At 38.5% G+C, this 12,800-nt stretch overlaps 1 protein-coding gene across 1 annotated transcript; it reads left to right on the top strand.

The window, feature by feature from the left end:
• On the top strand, positions 1–1,742 carry LOC130808762 (uncharacterized). The gene has a single exon (XM_057674248.1). It carries the CDS (start codon positions 322–324, stop codon positions 1,648–1,650), a length of 1,329 nt encoding a protein of 442 aa, XP_057530231.1. The 5' UTR covers positions 1–321; the 3' UTR covers positions 1,651–1,742.
• The last annotated feature ends 11,058 nt before the right edge of the window (positions 1,743–12,800 follow it).

The following is a 12,800-nucleotide window of genomic DNA, read 5'->3' as shown; positions in this document are numbered from 1 at the left end:
CATTAGACATTAGATTTGATGTGAATGGCCAATAAAGATAGATAATGGAATAACCCGGCATGAAACCGCGTAGTATCTTTTACTATGTTTCCAATCCTGCACCATCTTCATGTGTCTCTCCCACTTTCTGCATTTATAAGTTTTAATATTTGTCCCTCTTTTCACTCCCTCAAGACTCACTCTCACTCTTACTCATACTCTTTCATTCCCTACTTGCTTTCATCATCTAATATCCAGTACCAATATCAGTAGATCTAATATCTACCCTCTTATTCCTTGTACTGTTTTTTCATTATTAGATCTTCATTCTTCTCCATTATTATGGCTCCACTTCCTCTGTTTTTCACCTATTCAAACTTTCTCCTTTTTGCTTCCCTTCTTTTTGCTTCTTCTTTCTTTGTTTCTTCTTCTTCTGAGATTCATAACCGACAATCTCGTTTCTTTCTTGCTAGAAGATCCTTACTTGAAAAAACTCATGAACTTGATGTTTTAGAATCACCCAATAACATAAAATCCACTAAATCTTTTTCCGAAAATCATACTAAAATTACTAAAATTTCTTCTTCTTCGTCTAAAAACCAAACTAAAACCCTTAAACCCACTTCATCAAATTCGGGTTTAAAAAAGAATCAAACCAAATTAATCAACCCCATTTCATCAAAAAATAAAACAAAAAATATTCAACCAAATTCATCTAAAAATGTCGGTGCTCCTTCTAAACTCAACCTTAATTCAACTAAAGCCCTGGATCCAATCAAATCAAACTCCTCCACCAAAAAAAAAACCAAATCTTCCATTGGTAATACCGATAACCCGGATAAACAAAAACCCAAATCAATTTCGGATACTAAAACCAAATCAAATCAATCCAAAACCCAAAAAACAAATCAAAAACAAAACCCACCGACACAACCGACATGGTTATACCAAGACGAAGAAGAAGAAGACGATTTCTTAGCAGAAATTAAAGATCTCCCAACAAAATTTCACAAAACATTTGTCCCAGATTTACACAGAATCTCAACAACATCACGATTATACCTTACAAAAGCCAACAAAGAACTCACTAAAACCTACATTAAACCATATGTCGGCAACAAATACGCACCCGCCATTACAACCGCCATTTCTTGTGCTTTCATTATAATCCCATTTTTATTAGTTTCCCTCATTTTCAACCGAATTAAAGCTTATTTTTCTCTCCAAAAACTTGTAATTTTCATCCAAATATACCTCTCAATTTACTTCTCAATTCTGTGTCTATCATCTTTGATTACTGGGTTAGAACCACTTAGGTTTTTTTACGCTACTTCGCAACCTACATATATTTGGTTGCAAGTTTTACAGACACTTGGGTATGTCATGTATTTGTTGATGTTGTTGATGTACCTTGTTTTGGTATTTTCAACTGAATCTGGATTGGGCCAGAAGTTTTTGGGCTTGGCCCAGACTTTTGTCGGGTTTGCTGTTGGGCTACATTACTATATCACGGTGTTTCATCGTGTGGTGTTGCGTCAGCCACCTAAAACTAATTGGAAAATTCATGGGATTTATGCCACTTGTTTCCTTGTGATTTGTCTACTTACTCAAGCCGAGAGAAGGAAGAAAGCTTACTTCCAAGAATGTGGCGAAGAAGGCAAACAAAGCTAATACTTTTATAATTAATGTGTATTAATTAATTAAGTTATATATATATATACATATATATATATATTATATATATATTTTTATCTTTTTGCATACTTATATTTGACGGTGAAGTACCATTTTTGGTTCATAAAAAATGGTGGAAGGAAAACAAAAGAGTTTTCCTGTCATTTATTTTTATTTCATTATTATGATTATTATTAATTGAAATTTCTTAGTAATAAAGTCCTACAATTGTACTTGCACTTTCGTATATTTTTACGACATTGTAATGTGAAAGAAAAAAAAACTCTTCTTTATTTTGCATATAAGTTCATGTAATTATTAAATTTGTAACTTGTAAGTAGTGATTTGGTACTAATATGTAGTACAAATTAAGAATATATATGCATGCTTATGATAAAAATAAATCTTATCTTATGATTATAATATTTATTAGACGATTCATCCTTCCTATATTTAATATTTACTTTTTTTTTCCTTTTACATACTGTTTCGTTAAGGAAATGAGAAAGTAAGACATTTAAAATACCTGAAGTGCAAGCGTTATCGAGGTCAATGGTCAACGAACTGGAAATGTGAAGTAGTTCTTCCACATACGTAACCTGAATTTCTGCAACACAATACGTTAGCATTGTCTGGGGTGATCTCCCAAAAAATCCTTCTGACGCCCAAGTTAGATAGGTGATGTGATCACCCCTGAACAAGGCTAACGTGTTGTGTTGCAGGACTTCAGGTTACGTCTGTGGAAGAACTACATCACACTTCCAGTTCGTTGACCGTTGGCCTCGATAACGCTTCCACTTCAGGTATTTTAAATGTCTTTAGCATTTCCTCGTTTCCTTAATGAAACAGTTTAGCACCGTCTGTGGGGAAAGAGTTCTACCAACTCAGACAGAACAAAAAACATGGCTCCCGAAACCCAACACAAACAACTATGGTACACAGCACTGATACAGATACTTCAGCAGGTCTGGCTAATAATCAAGCTGTGACTCGCCGAGATCTAGACTTGCAGGCACAAAATCTTACAGTCGCCTTTTCTGAACAACTCCGTGCCATTGTAAGTGCCAATAACCCTGCCGCCTAGCAATAGGTATTGACTGACATGGCAAACCAAATAAAGAATCTCCAAGACGGATTGAACTCCACAAAAACGTTGGCAAACCAAATAAAGAATCTCCAAGACGAATGAACCCCACAAAAATGTTTTAAGTTCTCATGAATCTAAGGATGGGGACACCGGAATGTCACGTTCCAGTAAAAGAAATAAAAAGCGACGCGAAAGGTCTAAGATCCGTAAGAGATTCAGTAAGGGCAATCCAAAAGAGGGTGAATCTAAAACCGTAACTCGAGACGCCCGCACTTACCTAGACAACAAGCGGCAAAAAATGTCGGAAAGTGTTCAATCTCTGGTGGATAAAAAAGGGGAAGAACGAAAGATGACGCGGCTTACTAGGTCTAGCCATCCTGCGAACACCATCATAATCCCGCGGGACGCGTTTAGCCAAGGAGGCACACCTGAGGCCCCTATGTTGATAAACTCCCCGCTGGCCGCTGGAATATTAGCTACTCTTGATCCCGCAAAAATAAAAGTTAAAAATATGGTAGCCTTTGATGGAACGTCATGCCCGGAAGAACACATAATGGCATATAAAAATTTGATGTTGTTGTACACCACTAATCGGGCACTATTATGCAAAATCTTTCCCACCACTCTTACAGGGGTGGCCTTAACATGGTATACTTCACTCCCAGTGGAAAGCATCAACATTTTCGCCTAATTAGAAGCCAAAATTTTAGGCCATTTCATAGCCTCCAAAAGGCAAGAAAAATTCACCTGCTTAGCATAACCCAGCTGAAGGGAGAATCCATATCCGCGTACTTGAAGAAATTTCATGAAGCTGTGTTGGAAGTAATAGAGTTGGAAGAGTCAGTCGCTTTGAACGCCCTAATCAACGAGATAAAAGCTTAAAATTTGAATTTCCAATTGATTGAGAGTCACGTGAAGACATATACAAAGGCCATGAAACAATGTCAAAGTTATGTCACGGCCTCTGAAATATGTCAGGCACATGACCCCAAAAAGAGGAAGCCAAATAAGAAGGATTAGCGACCTTCCAGTAATTCCTCAAGAAATAGGAAGGATACTCAAGAAGGATACGAATTATCTACCGCGTCGTCAAGACCCACCATCAGATATGGGACCTCCGAGATCCAGACACGTGTATGCCACTGAAGGAGAGCCCAGGGCGCGAAATCTACTGACGGAGGTAATGATCCTATGTTCAATAGAAATAGAAAAGATATATTCTTTGCTATCCGGGGTGAGTTACCGGCTCCCATCTCCCACTACTACCCCTTCTGATCGTTGCAATTACAACTTATAGTGTGATTACCAAAGAACATGGTTATACCTTAGCCCAATGTCGCGAACTCAAGCGTGTCTTGCACCAGTTCGCTGAAGAAGAGAAGTTGGAATGATTCATGAACCGGAAGGAATATGGCATAAGAAACGACACGGAAAGGCGACCTTGAAATCCAAGACACAGATCTCCCAAGAGGGAAGAAGCTAGAAGAAAGGAAAGTTCCAACACTCATGGAACTATAAACATGACATTTGGTGGATATTCCGAAGAATACCCCACTATTCGGGCCACAAGAAATAGTGTTCACACCCTACTCAAAGGACTGCCGAAAACCACATCAGGGGGGCCCGTCATGAAGTTCTATGCCAATACTTCTCAGCCATTGCAACAGCCCCACACAGATCCTTTGGTGGTTAAAATTAAGATTGGGCAAATGAAGTGTCTTAAGCAAATGAAGTTTGAAGAAAAACACTTAAAACCCTTAGATAAACCATTGATCGATTTTGTGGGTAATCAAGTCCTACATTTGGGAACTATCATACTCCCCGTACGAATCGGAGAAAGAGACAATTGCAGAACAATGCCTATCCGATTCACCGTAGTAGACTTGAAGTTTCCATACAATTCCATCATGGGGCTCCCCTTCATAAACAAAAATAAGACGCAATCTTCCCTCATCAACTTCTACTGCAATTTGAACAAGATGATGGACAATTCGGCATACTAAAGGGAGATTAGGTGATGGCTCGTCAATGCTTCATTAACACCTTGAAACAAGAAGGAACTCCTGGCATTCCCTTCAAGAGGAAAAGAGAAGAAAAACCTCCATCCATCAGGAGTATGCAAGTGGACACCTTGAACACGCATGAAAGGCCTTGCCGTGTTGAACAACATGAGGAGGTGGAAATATTTGAAGGAAAATCAATTAAAATAGGCAAAAACCTTTCAGAAACAGTTAGACACGACGTGTTGCCCACTATAGCCGAGTTTTGTTGCTTTTTCTGTTGAAAAAATGCCTGGCATACTACCGAGTGTTATGTGTCATAAGCTTGATATAAAGCCCAACTACAAGCTAGTTAAAGAAAAGCTGCGACATCAAGGAAAAGAGAGATTCGAAGCTGTGAAAGAAGAGGTGGAGAAAATACTAAAAGCTGGATTCATTCGAGAATGCAAGTATTCAGATTGGCTTTCCAATGTCGTCCTTGTGAAAAAGCCAAATGGGAAGTGGAGAATGTGCGTTGACTTTACTGATCTAAATAAACCATGCCCGAAATATGATTAACCCCTTCCCAAAATAGATCTCTTGGTGGTTCAACGGCAGGCCATGCCCTTTTAAGCTTCATGGACGCTAATGCGGGTTACCATCAACTCCCTTTAGCGCTATAAGATTAGCCTCACATAACATTTATTACAAATGCTGGTGTTTGTTTCTATAAGGTCATGCCCTTTGGATTTAAAAATGCAAGAGCAATATATCAGAGGATGGTGAACAAAGTCTTTCAATCCCAGATAGGCAGAAACTTAGAGGTATATGTAGATGATATGATCACAAAAAGCAAACAATCATCTGAACATGCCGCGGATCTACGCGAAACATTCATGACCCTTCGTGACCATCAAATGCGACTAAACCCTAATGAACGTGTGTTTGGTGTCACTGGAGGGAAATGTCTTGGTTTTCTCGTAGACGAAAGAGGTATTGAAGCAAATCCTGACAAGATTCGCGCAATATTGGACATGAAGTCTCCAACATCAGTAAAGGAAGTCCAAAAGCTAACAGGATGTGTTGCTGCTCTTGGGAGATTCATGTCAAATCAGCGGACAAATGCTCCCCTTTCTTTAAAACCCTCAAGCAAACGAAGTTCGAATGGACAAATGAGGTCGAGGAATCCTTCAACTAATTGAAAGAATATTTAGCTTCTCTGACAAAACTAGTTTCTCCCATCAATGGAGAAAACTTAGTTTTATATGTCTTTGTTTTAGAATACTCTTTGTCAGGGGTATTGATTGTTGAAAGATTAAAGAAACAGATCCCCGTGTACTACATAAGTCATGCTTTTCGTGGGTCAGAAAGCAACTACAACGAAATTGAAAATTTTTTATCTGTAGTGGTGATGGCAAGTAGAAAACTAAAACCCTACTTCCAATCACATCAAATCATAGTGAGTACAAGCCAACCTTAAAGAAGATTCTTGAAGGAAAAAACCAATCAAGCCGCGTAACAGATTGGGTAAACCAATTGGCAAATTTTGGGACTAAATATGAACCATGCACCGCAATCAAAGCTCAAGCCTTGGTTGATTTTATAACTGAAAGCACTAGTCCATGTCCTAATGACCTAAATCGAGAATGAAAGCTATACGTGGATGGCTCCTCCAAAAAATCCACAAGTGGGGCAGGCCTACTTATCATATCTTCTTCTAGGGTCCGTATGGAAAGAGCAGTCAGATTTGAATTCGCAGCTTCCAATAATGAAGCCGATTATAAAGCGCTACTTTTGGGGCTAAAAATATGTTACGACGCTAGGGTTAGGATATTATCCACTTTTTTCAATTACCAATTAATTGTTAGACATGTGAACGGGGTATTTGAGGCTAAAGATGATAGCATGAAAATATACTTGTAACATGTAAAATAATTTGTCAAGAAATTTGATAAATTTGCACTGGCTCATATACCAAGATCCGAAAATACAAAAGCCGACTATTTGGCACGACTGGCAAGCTCAGCCGAAACATCGGAGGCTCGTGATATTTTCTGGGAAGTACTTCTTTACCTCAACATCAACTTTATGGTTTCAATAATTGACAGATCAGTGACGTGGATAGAACCATATATCCAATATCTGCAAAACAAACTCTTACCAGAAGATGAGCGTCAAGCAAAGCTCCTCCAAAAGAAGGTGAAGTGATTCGAGTTTCACGAAGGAAAGCTCTACAAAAAGTCGTATAAACACCCTCTCCTAAAGTGTGTAACCCCTGAAGAAGGGAATTATATCCATCCTGAAATACACGAAGGTGGGTGCGGAATCCACCAAGGCGTTCGAACGGTCATTAGCAAAGTCCTTAGAGTGGATACTACTGGCCTTCTCTTAGGAATGACGGCGAAAAATTGATTTAATCGTTGCCTCAAATGTCAATACTTTTCAAAGGTAAATAGAAAGCCATCCAACTACCTTAAACCTATCTAAGCAGTGTTACCATTTGACAAGTGGGGTATGGATCTTCTTGGTCCCTTTCCACTAGCTAAGGGACAGAGAAAATTCACTATTGTGGCCATCGATTATTTCTCCAAATATGTGGAAGCAGAAGCACTCAGTTTCATCACAGATAAGCAAGTATGTCAGTTCATATGGTGTAACATCATAACGAGGTATGGCGTTCCCCGCATCATCAACACAGACAATAGACGATAATTCATTAGTAAGAATATCGTCGAATATTGTGGAAAATTCAATATCTAAATACAGTTCAATTCTGTGTCTCATCCACAAACTAATGGCCAAGTGGAATCAGCTAATAAGGAAATTTTAAACGGCCTCAAAAAGAAAATAGAAGGGGCAAAAGGCACTTGGGATGAACAATTGCCAGGTATCCTATGGGTCAGCCATACAACAATAAAAGATGCAACAAGTCATACTTCTTTTTCCTTGGTCTACGGTTCTGAAGTAGTTCTACCGTAAAAATTGGAATACCCTCAACTAGGGTGACCTATTACTCACATGAATAGAATGAAACAGAAAAGACAATAAACTTGGACTTGGTACCAGAAACTAGGGGAAATGCTCTCCTAAGATCAACAGCTCAAACACAACGGATAACTCGTCATTTCAATCTCCATGTCAAAACGAGACATCTTCAAATTGGAGATTTTGTTCTCCGCAAAATCGAAGCCATGAGAAAAATAACAGAAAAAGGCAAGCTTGGGGCCAATTAGGACAGTCCCTTCAGAATTATCCAAATCATCAAACCAGGGACATTTGAGTTAGAAAATATGGCAGGAAAGAAACTACAACGCCCATGGAATGGAGATCATTTGAAAAAAAATACTTCATTTAAGAAGATCTGCAAGGGGCCAAAAGGAGTTCATCACAAATTATCAAGCTTTTCATCGTGCATCATCGTCATAGATTCAGTATTTTCATCATTCATTGTTCAAGTATTTCAATCATTCATCAGTTTGCGTTAAGTTGTCAGTAAAGACTCATTTATTTTGGTTTTCATCAGATTTCATCAGTTTTTTGTCAAGTCTTTCAAATAGTTTATTCATTTTAGAATATTAGATGCTTTCATTAATTGCAAATCTTTATAAATTCAACATTTTCTATTAAATCAGTCACTATCCGCTATGTCTACAAGTAGGACTCCTTTTGAGAGTCCAATAGCATGAAAAATTCTAAGAATTCACAAGTTTCAATATGAATCATTCAATGGTTCAGTCATAATATGGAAAAGTCGGACTCTTTATAAGAGTCTAATAGCATGAAAAATTCTAATCATTTAGTCGCAACAGGGAAAAGTCGGACTTCTTATGAGAGTCTAAAAGCATAAAAAATTATAAGTATTCAAAAGTTTCAAAAGTAGAATATCAAATAACTAATAAAATTGACAAGTAAAATTAAGTCATTAGATGTCGATATAAAGTAATCAAATACAAAACGACACCACAGCCGAATCAGTACGAATTCACAGTATAAAATGATCACCCAAAAGTCAAGCCCACACATTGGTCGAATTAGTTTTAAGTACAAATCAAAAATCAAACTTATAAATCATTTAAAAAATCGTCGACATTAGCATTGGTTTCCAGAAGCTACGTTTTGGATGGCCCGACGACCCTTTCTTCTAGACTCGAAGTAAAGCTCACATAATCTTCAACATTGAAAGGCTCGGCTTCAATCTCCTTTAAATCCTTGGACAAGGTTTGGAGGCTCCTTGTCTCATCTATAGGCAAGTTGGACAAATCCAGGCACATATACTCCAGCTTTGATATAACCAATTTTTCCGGGAGATTGGGTATTGAAGGAGGAGAGATAGTAAGTTTTTCATGATCAAGGCACAAGGCCTCTCGTTCAACATCTTCGCTCACTTTATGCAACCACTCTGCCTTTTCCTTTGCATCCTAAACCGGGTCGACTAGGACGCTAATTCTTGCTCTAGTATGGTGGCCAGGTGGATCATCGCCTCATCCCCCTTATCTTTGGCGATTTGATGAAGAGCATCAAAGTCCACGTCTAATTCAGTTGCGACCAAAGAATACCTTTCTTCGCTGATAAGAGAACTGGCATTCATCGTTTCGGCAGTCAAGTCCCCCGAGAAACTTGATGCTTCCGGTTCATCCGAGGTTATCCAGTCCCTAGCTATCTTGACTTGCCTTTCAGACCGTAGCTTATAAACTGTAGCCGCGTCTAAGAAGACCTTATACGTCTCCAAATCTTTAGAGACTTGCTTATTAAGAAACTGATTCTGATGAAACAACTTATTATGAACGTCCATTAAGCGTGCCGTGTCATGACCTATCGTAGCTGATAGACTGGTAGCCTTGTCCAAACCCCCTTCCATGTCATCTAGTTGCTTCTTGGCCTTTTATCACCATTGTTCAGTCTTTGACAGACGCTCCTTCAAATCAGCACACTTCGACAACTTCTCTTTCAGGCCGGGGAGTTCGCCTAACTCCTCCCGAAGATTCTTCATTTCTTGGTTTTGTTCATCACAACGAGAGGTCAAGGCCACAAGAGTCTCTTTGTCCGCCGCACTTTGACGGCATAAGGATAACTTAAAAGACATTCTCAGAAAAGTATGCAAAATAACACATGGAAGAAAATCGTTACTTTATTTATACTTGACAGGAAAAAAACAAGTCAAAATTATACTACCTCAGCAGTTGAAGCTTGAAACTGATGCACTCTATTCCTCGGTGGCAAGGACTCTAAACGGTTGACGTCCACCTAGCCTATCAAATTTGTAGTCGCTCGGTTAAATCGGGTTATCATACCTTTGTGGCCTAACTCCGTGAACAGAGTATCATGCCTAAAAGGTAAGACTTAACCCCGGCAAAGGTAAACCTCTTCCACCGGTAATTCGGGGCCCGCCGCTGATTCCCCACCTTCTCTTTAACTTTGTTATTGGCAGGACTAGCTTTCTTTTTTGAGGTTCAGACTTCCCCCTCTGCTGACCTAATAGTAATAGGCACAACAGTCCTTATAGTCTCCGCGGATCTCCTTTTTGCCGCGCTCTCAGCGTTAGTAAGGAAAATCTCCCTTTTCCTCTTCTTTTCCTTCTTTTCCGCCTTTTATTCTTTTTCTTCTCATTCTCCTTCGTTTTTGGGGGTATCACCCTCTTTGTCTCATTAGGAATATGCACCCTCTTTCCCTCCTCTAGAAGCCTTAGAGCTACTTCATTGGAAGGCACTTCCTCAAGCCCTTTCTCCGTGGTTACCGAGTCCTGCATAAAGAAATCAGAACAGTCCTTGACAATATAAGTAAAAATCAAGGTCTACCTTAGGGGGGGTGGAGGGGAGGCAACGGTTTGTTCGCGGCTCTTTGATCCGCACCGTGAGCAAATTTCATTACGCTAAATTTCTTCATTAATTCTAGATATTTCTTCCTCAAATTTTCCTTACCAACTCTTGCGAAAACACAAGTTAGAAACAAGCATGCATATATGGAAAAGAGAAGATCTAATGAACCTTACTTCTATCTATCTTTACGCTGATTCCAAATGCCGAAAGAAGATCCTCATTCTCCAGCTCAGTGTGAGTGGGTATCCAATTATTTTGAACTTTCATTAGTTTCCTTCCCAATTGAACATCCATATTAGCATAATCTATTATTACCGCGTCACTTAATGTACATTGCGGTATACCATTATTAAAACCAGAAAGGTTAGGTTTAATATCAAAAGAAGCCTTAATATTCCATCCTTTCGATCTATATAAATAGGCAAATTTTGTCCTATATCCCTTTTGGTTATCTGGAAGGCCATGAACTATCTTCCGCCCACGACAATGAGTAAAAGTAACCCATCCACAACCATAAGATTGCGAATTACACAAACGTGCCTTAAAAATATATCTAAAAGTAGTATATCTTGGAGGCACGGCCAAAACCTTGCAAAGAATCAGAAACGCCACTAAACAACCCCAGGCGTTAAGGTACAACTCCGCTACAGTTATGTCCAAAATAATTTAGTGGACCACCGCCCTTTATGTAAAATGAAGGAGGCGCCGGCACTGCACTTTCTCTTCTTGAAGACTCGATTGATTTTTCAATCTTTTTTATATCTACATATAATAACCCTTCCAGGTCATGATTTATTCTCGACAAGTAGTTTGGGAAGAAAGCAACGCTCACTTCCCAAGTAAGCAGGTTTGTATATCTCCGGTAAGTATATTGGGGAGATAGATGATTTTTCCCGGCCATATTGATTCAAAATATGGAGTAATTCTGATTGTTGTACTACTATCATCTGAATCACCTGGCGTGAAGCCCTTATTGTCAATATCTCTACATACAACTAAACGGGCGAAATTCGCCAAGGTAGTGGTGTTAATGCCTATGTTAGTCAAAGTCTCATCCTTAGTCAGGGCTTCCATGTCAACCATAGTCAGAATAAAATATTACGCAAAACTTGTGTACAATAAAAACTAATTTCATAAACAAATTCAAAACCTTGATGAACAAATTTAAGAACAAGAACAATTTGAAATTCAAAAAATTTGAGGAAATTCGAATACCTTGTTTGAAGATCTTGAAGATTTGTCAGAAAACTTTGAAGATCTGTTAGAAAACTTTGAACATCTTGAAGGATTATTAGAAAAGTTTGAAGGTTGGTTGAAGATTGTCAGAGCGTATCTCTCTACTTTATCTAACTAGAATCGATTCTCAGAAAAAGAAGAAAATATGAATGAAGGTTAGGTGAGAGGAACAGTACCAAAAGTTTTCTATTTATTGCGAGAATAAATGCTCAACTACCCAATTTACTATTTATCAATGAAAACGTTTCAATCCGAGAAGACGATAAGTCGGACTCTTTAGTTACCTTTAGATTTGGAAAAAACATTCCAGTCCAAGAAGACGATAAGTCGGACTCTTTCATTGCCATTGGATTGGAAAAGAGGATATTTTTACTAAACCTAGGCATCAATACGAGCTATCTTGGTATTTCCGTAGGGTCGACAAGTCGGACTCTAAAATAGTCTAATATGATGAAACAAAATTTTTCTAAGTGTTGAATCGTAGGAATATCGATCCTGCCGCCACATTGAAAAATCGGACTCTTAAATTGATTCCAAAAATTGAGAAATCAAGGAAAAATTCTAAGTGATGAAGATAGCTCATCTTTTAGTCCGACTTGTGGACGTGACGAACTACCTGAAGATCCATAAAACCAAAGTAGAGATTAGTTCCTTAATTACTTGCCGACGCATCGACAAGTCTAACTACTCAGGAGGCCTATATCTTAAAAAAGTGGTCATATAAAAAAATAAACAATTCATAATGGTTGAATGGTGGCCGTATCATTAAAAAAGGGTGTGAAGATAGGCCGTATAGTCGACAAGTCGGATCCTTCAAGAGACCCTAAACTACCGAAGAATTTTCAAGTATAGGTAGTGGCCGAGTCATTGCATGATTTGCAGGTAAGTGCCATGACAAGGAAGGAACAAAAGGTTCACCATACCTTCATCTGACTGGAACATCGATAAGTCGGACTCTGATGTAAGCTTGTATATTCTAAAACTTTAGCTAAATATGTCATAGAGCCGAGTTATTTGTTAGTTCGTACC

This window comes from Amaranthus tricolor, chromosome 3, assembly GCF_026212465.1.
Source record: "Amaranthus tricolor cultivar Red isolate AtriRed21 chromosome 3, ASM2621246v1, whole genome shotgun sequence".
Classification (NCBI taxonomy): Eukaryota; Viridiplantae; Streptophyta; class Magnoliopsida; order Caryophyllales; family Amaranthaceae; genus Amaranthus; species Amaranthus tricolor.
The sequence above is the reverse complement of the archived record's forward strand: the minus strand, read 5'-3'. Positions and strand labels throughout refer to the sequence as shown.

Excerpts from the sequence above, each read along its gene's own strand:
- LOC130808762 (XM_057674248.1), top strand. The coding sequence starts at position 322 with ATGGCTCCACTTCCTCTGTTTTTCACCTATTCAAACTTTCTCCTTTTT.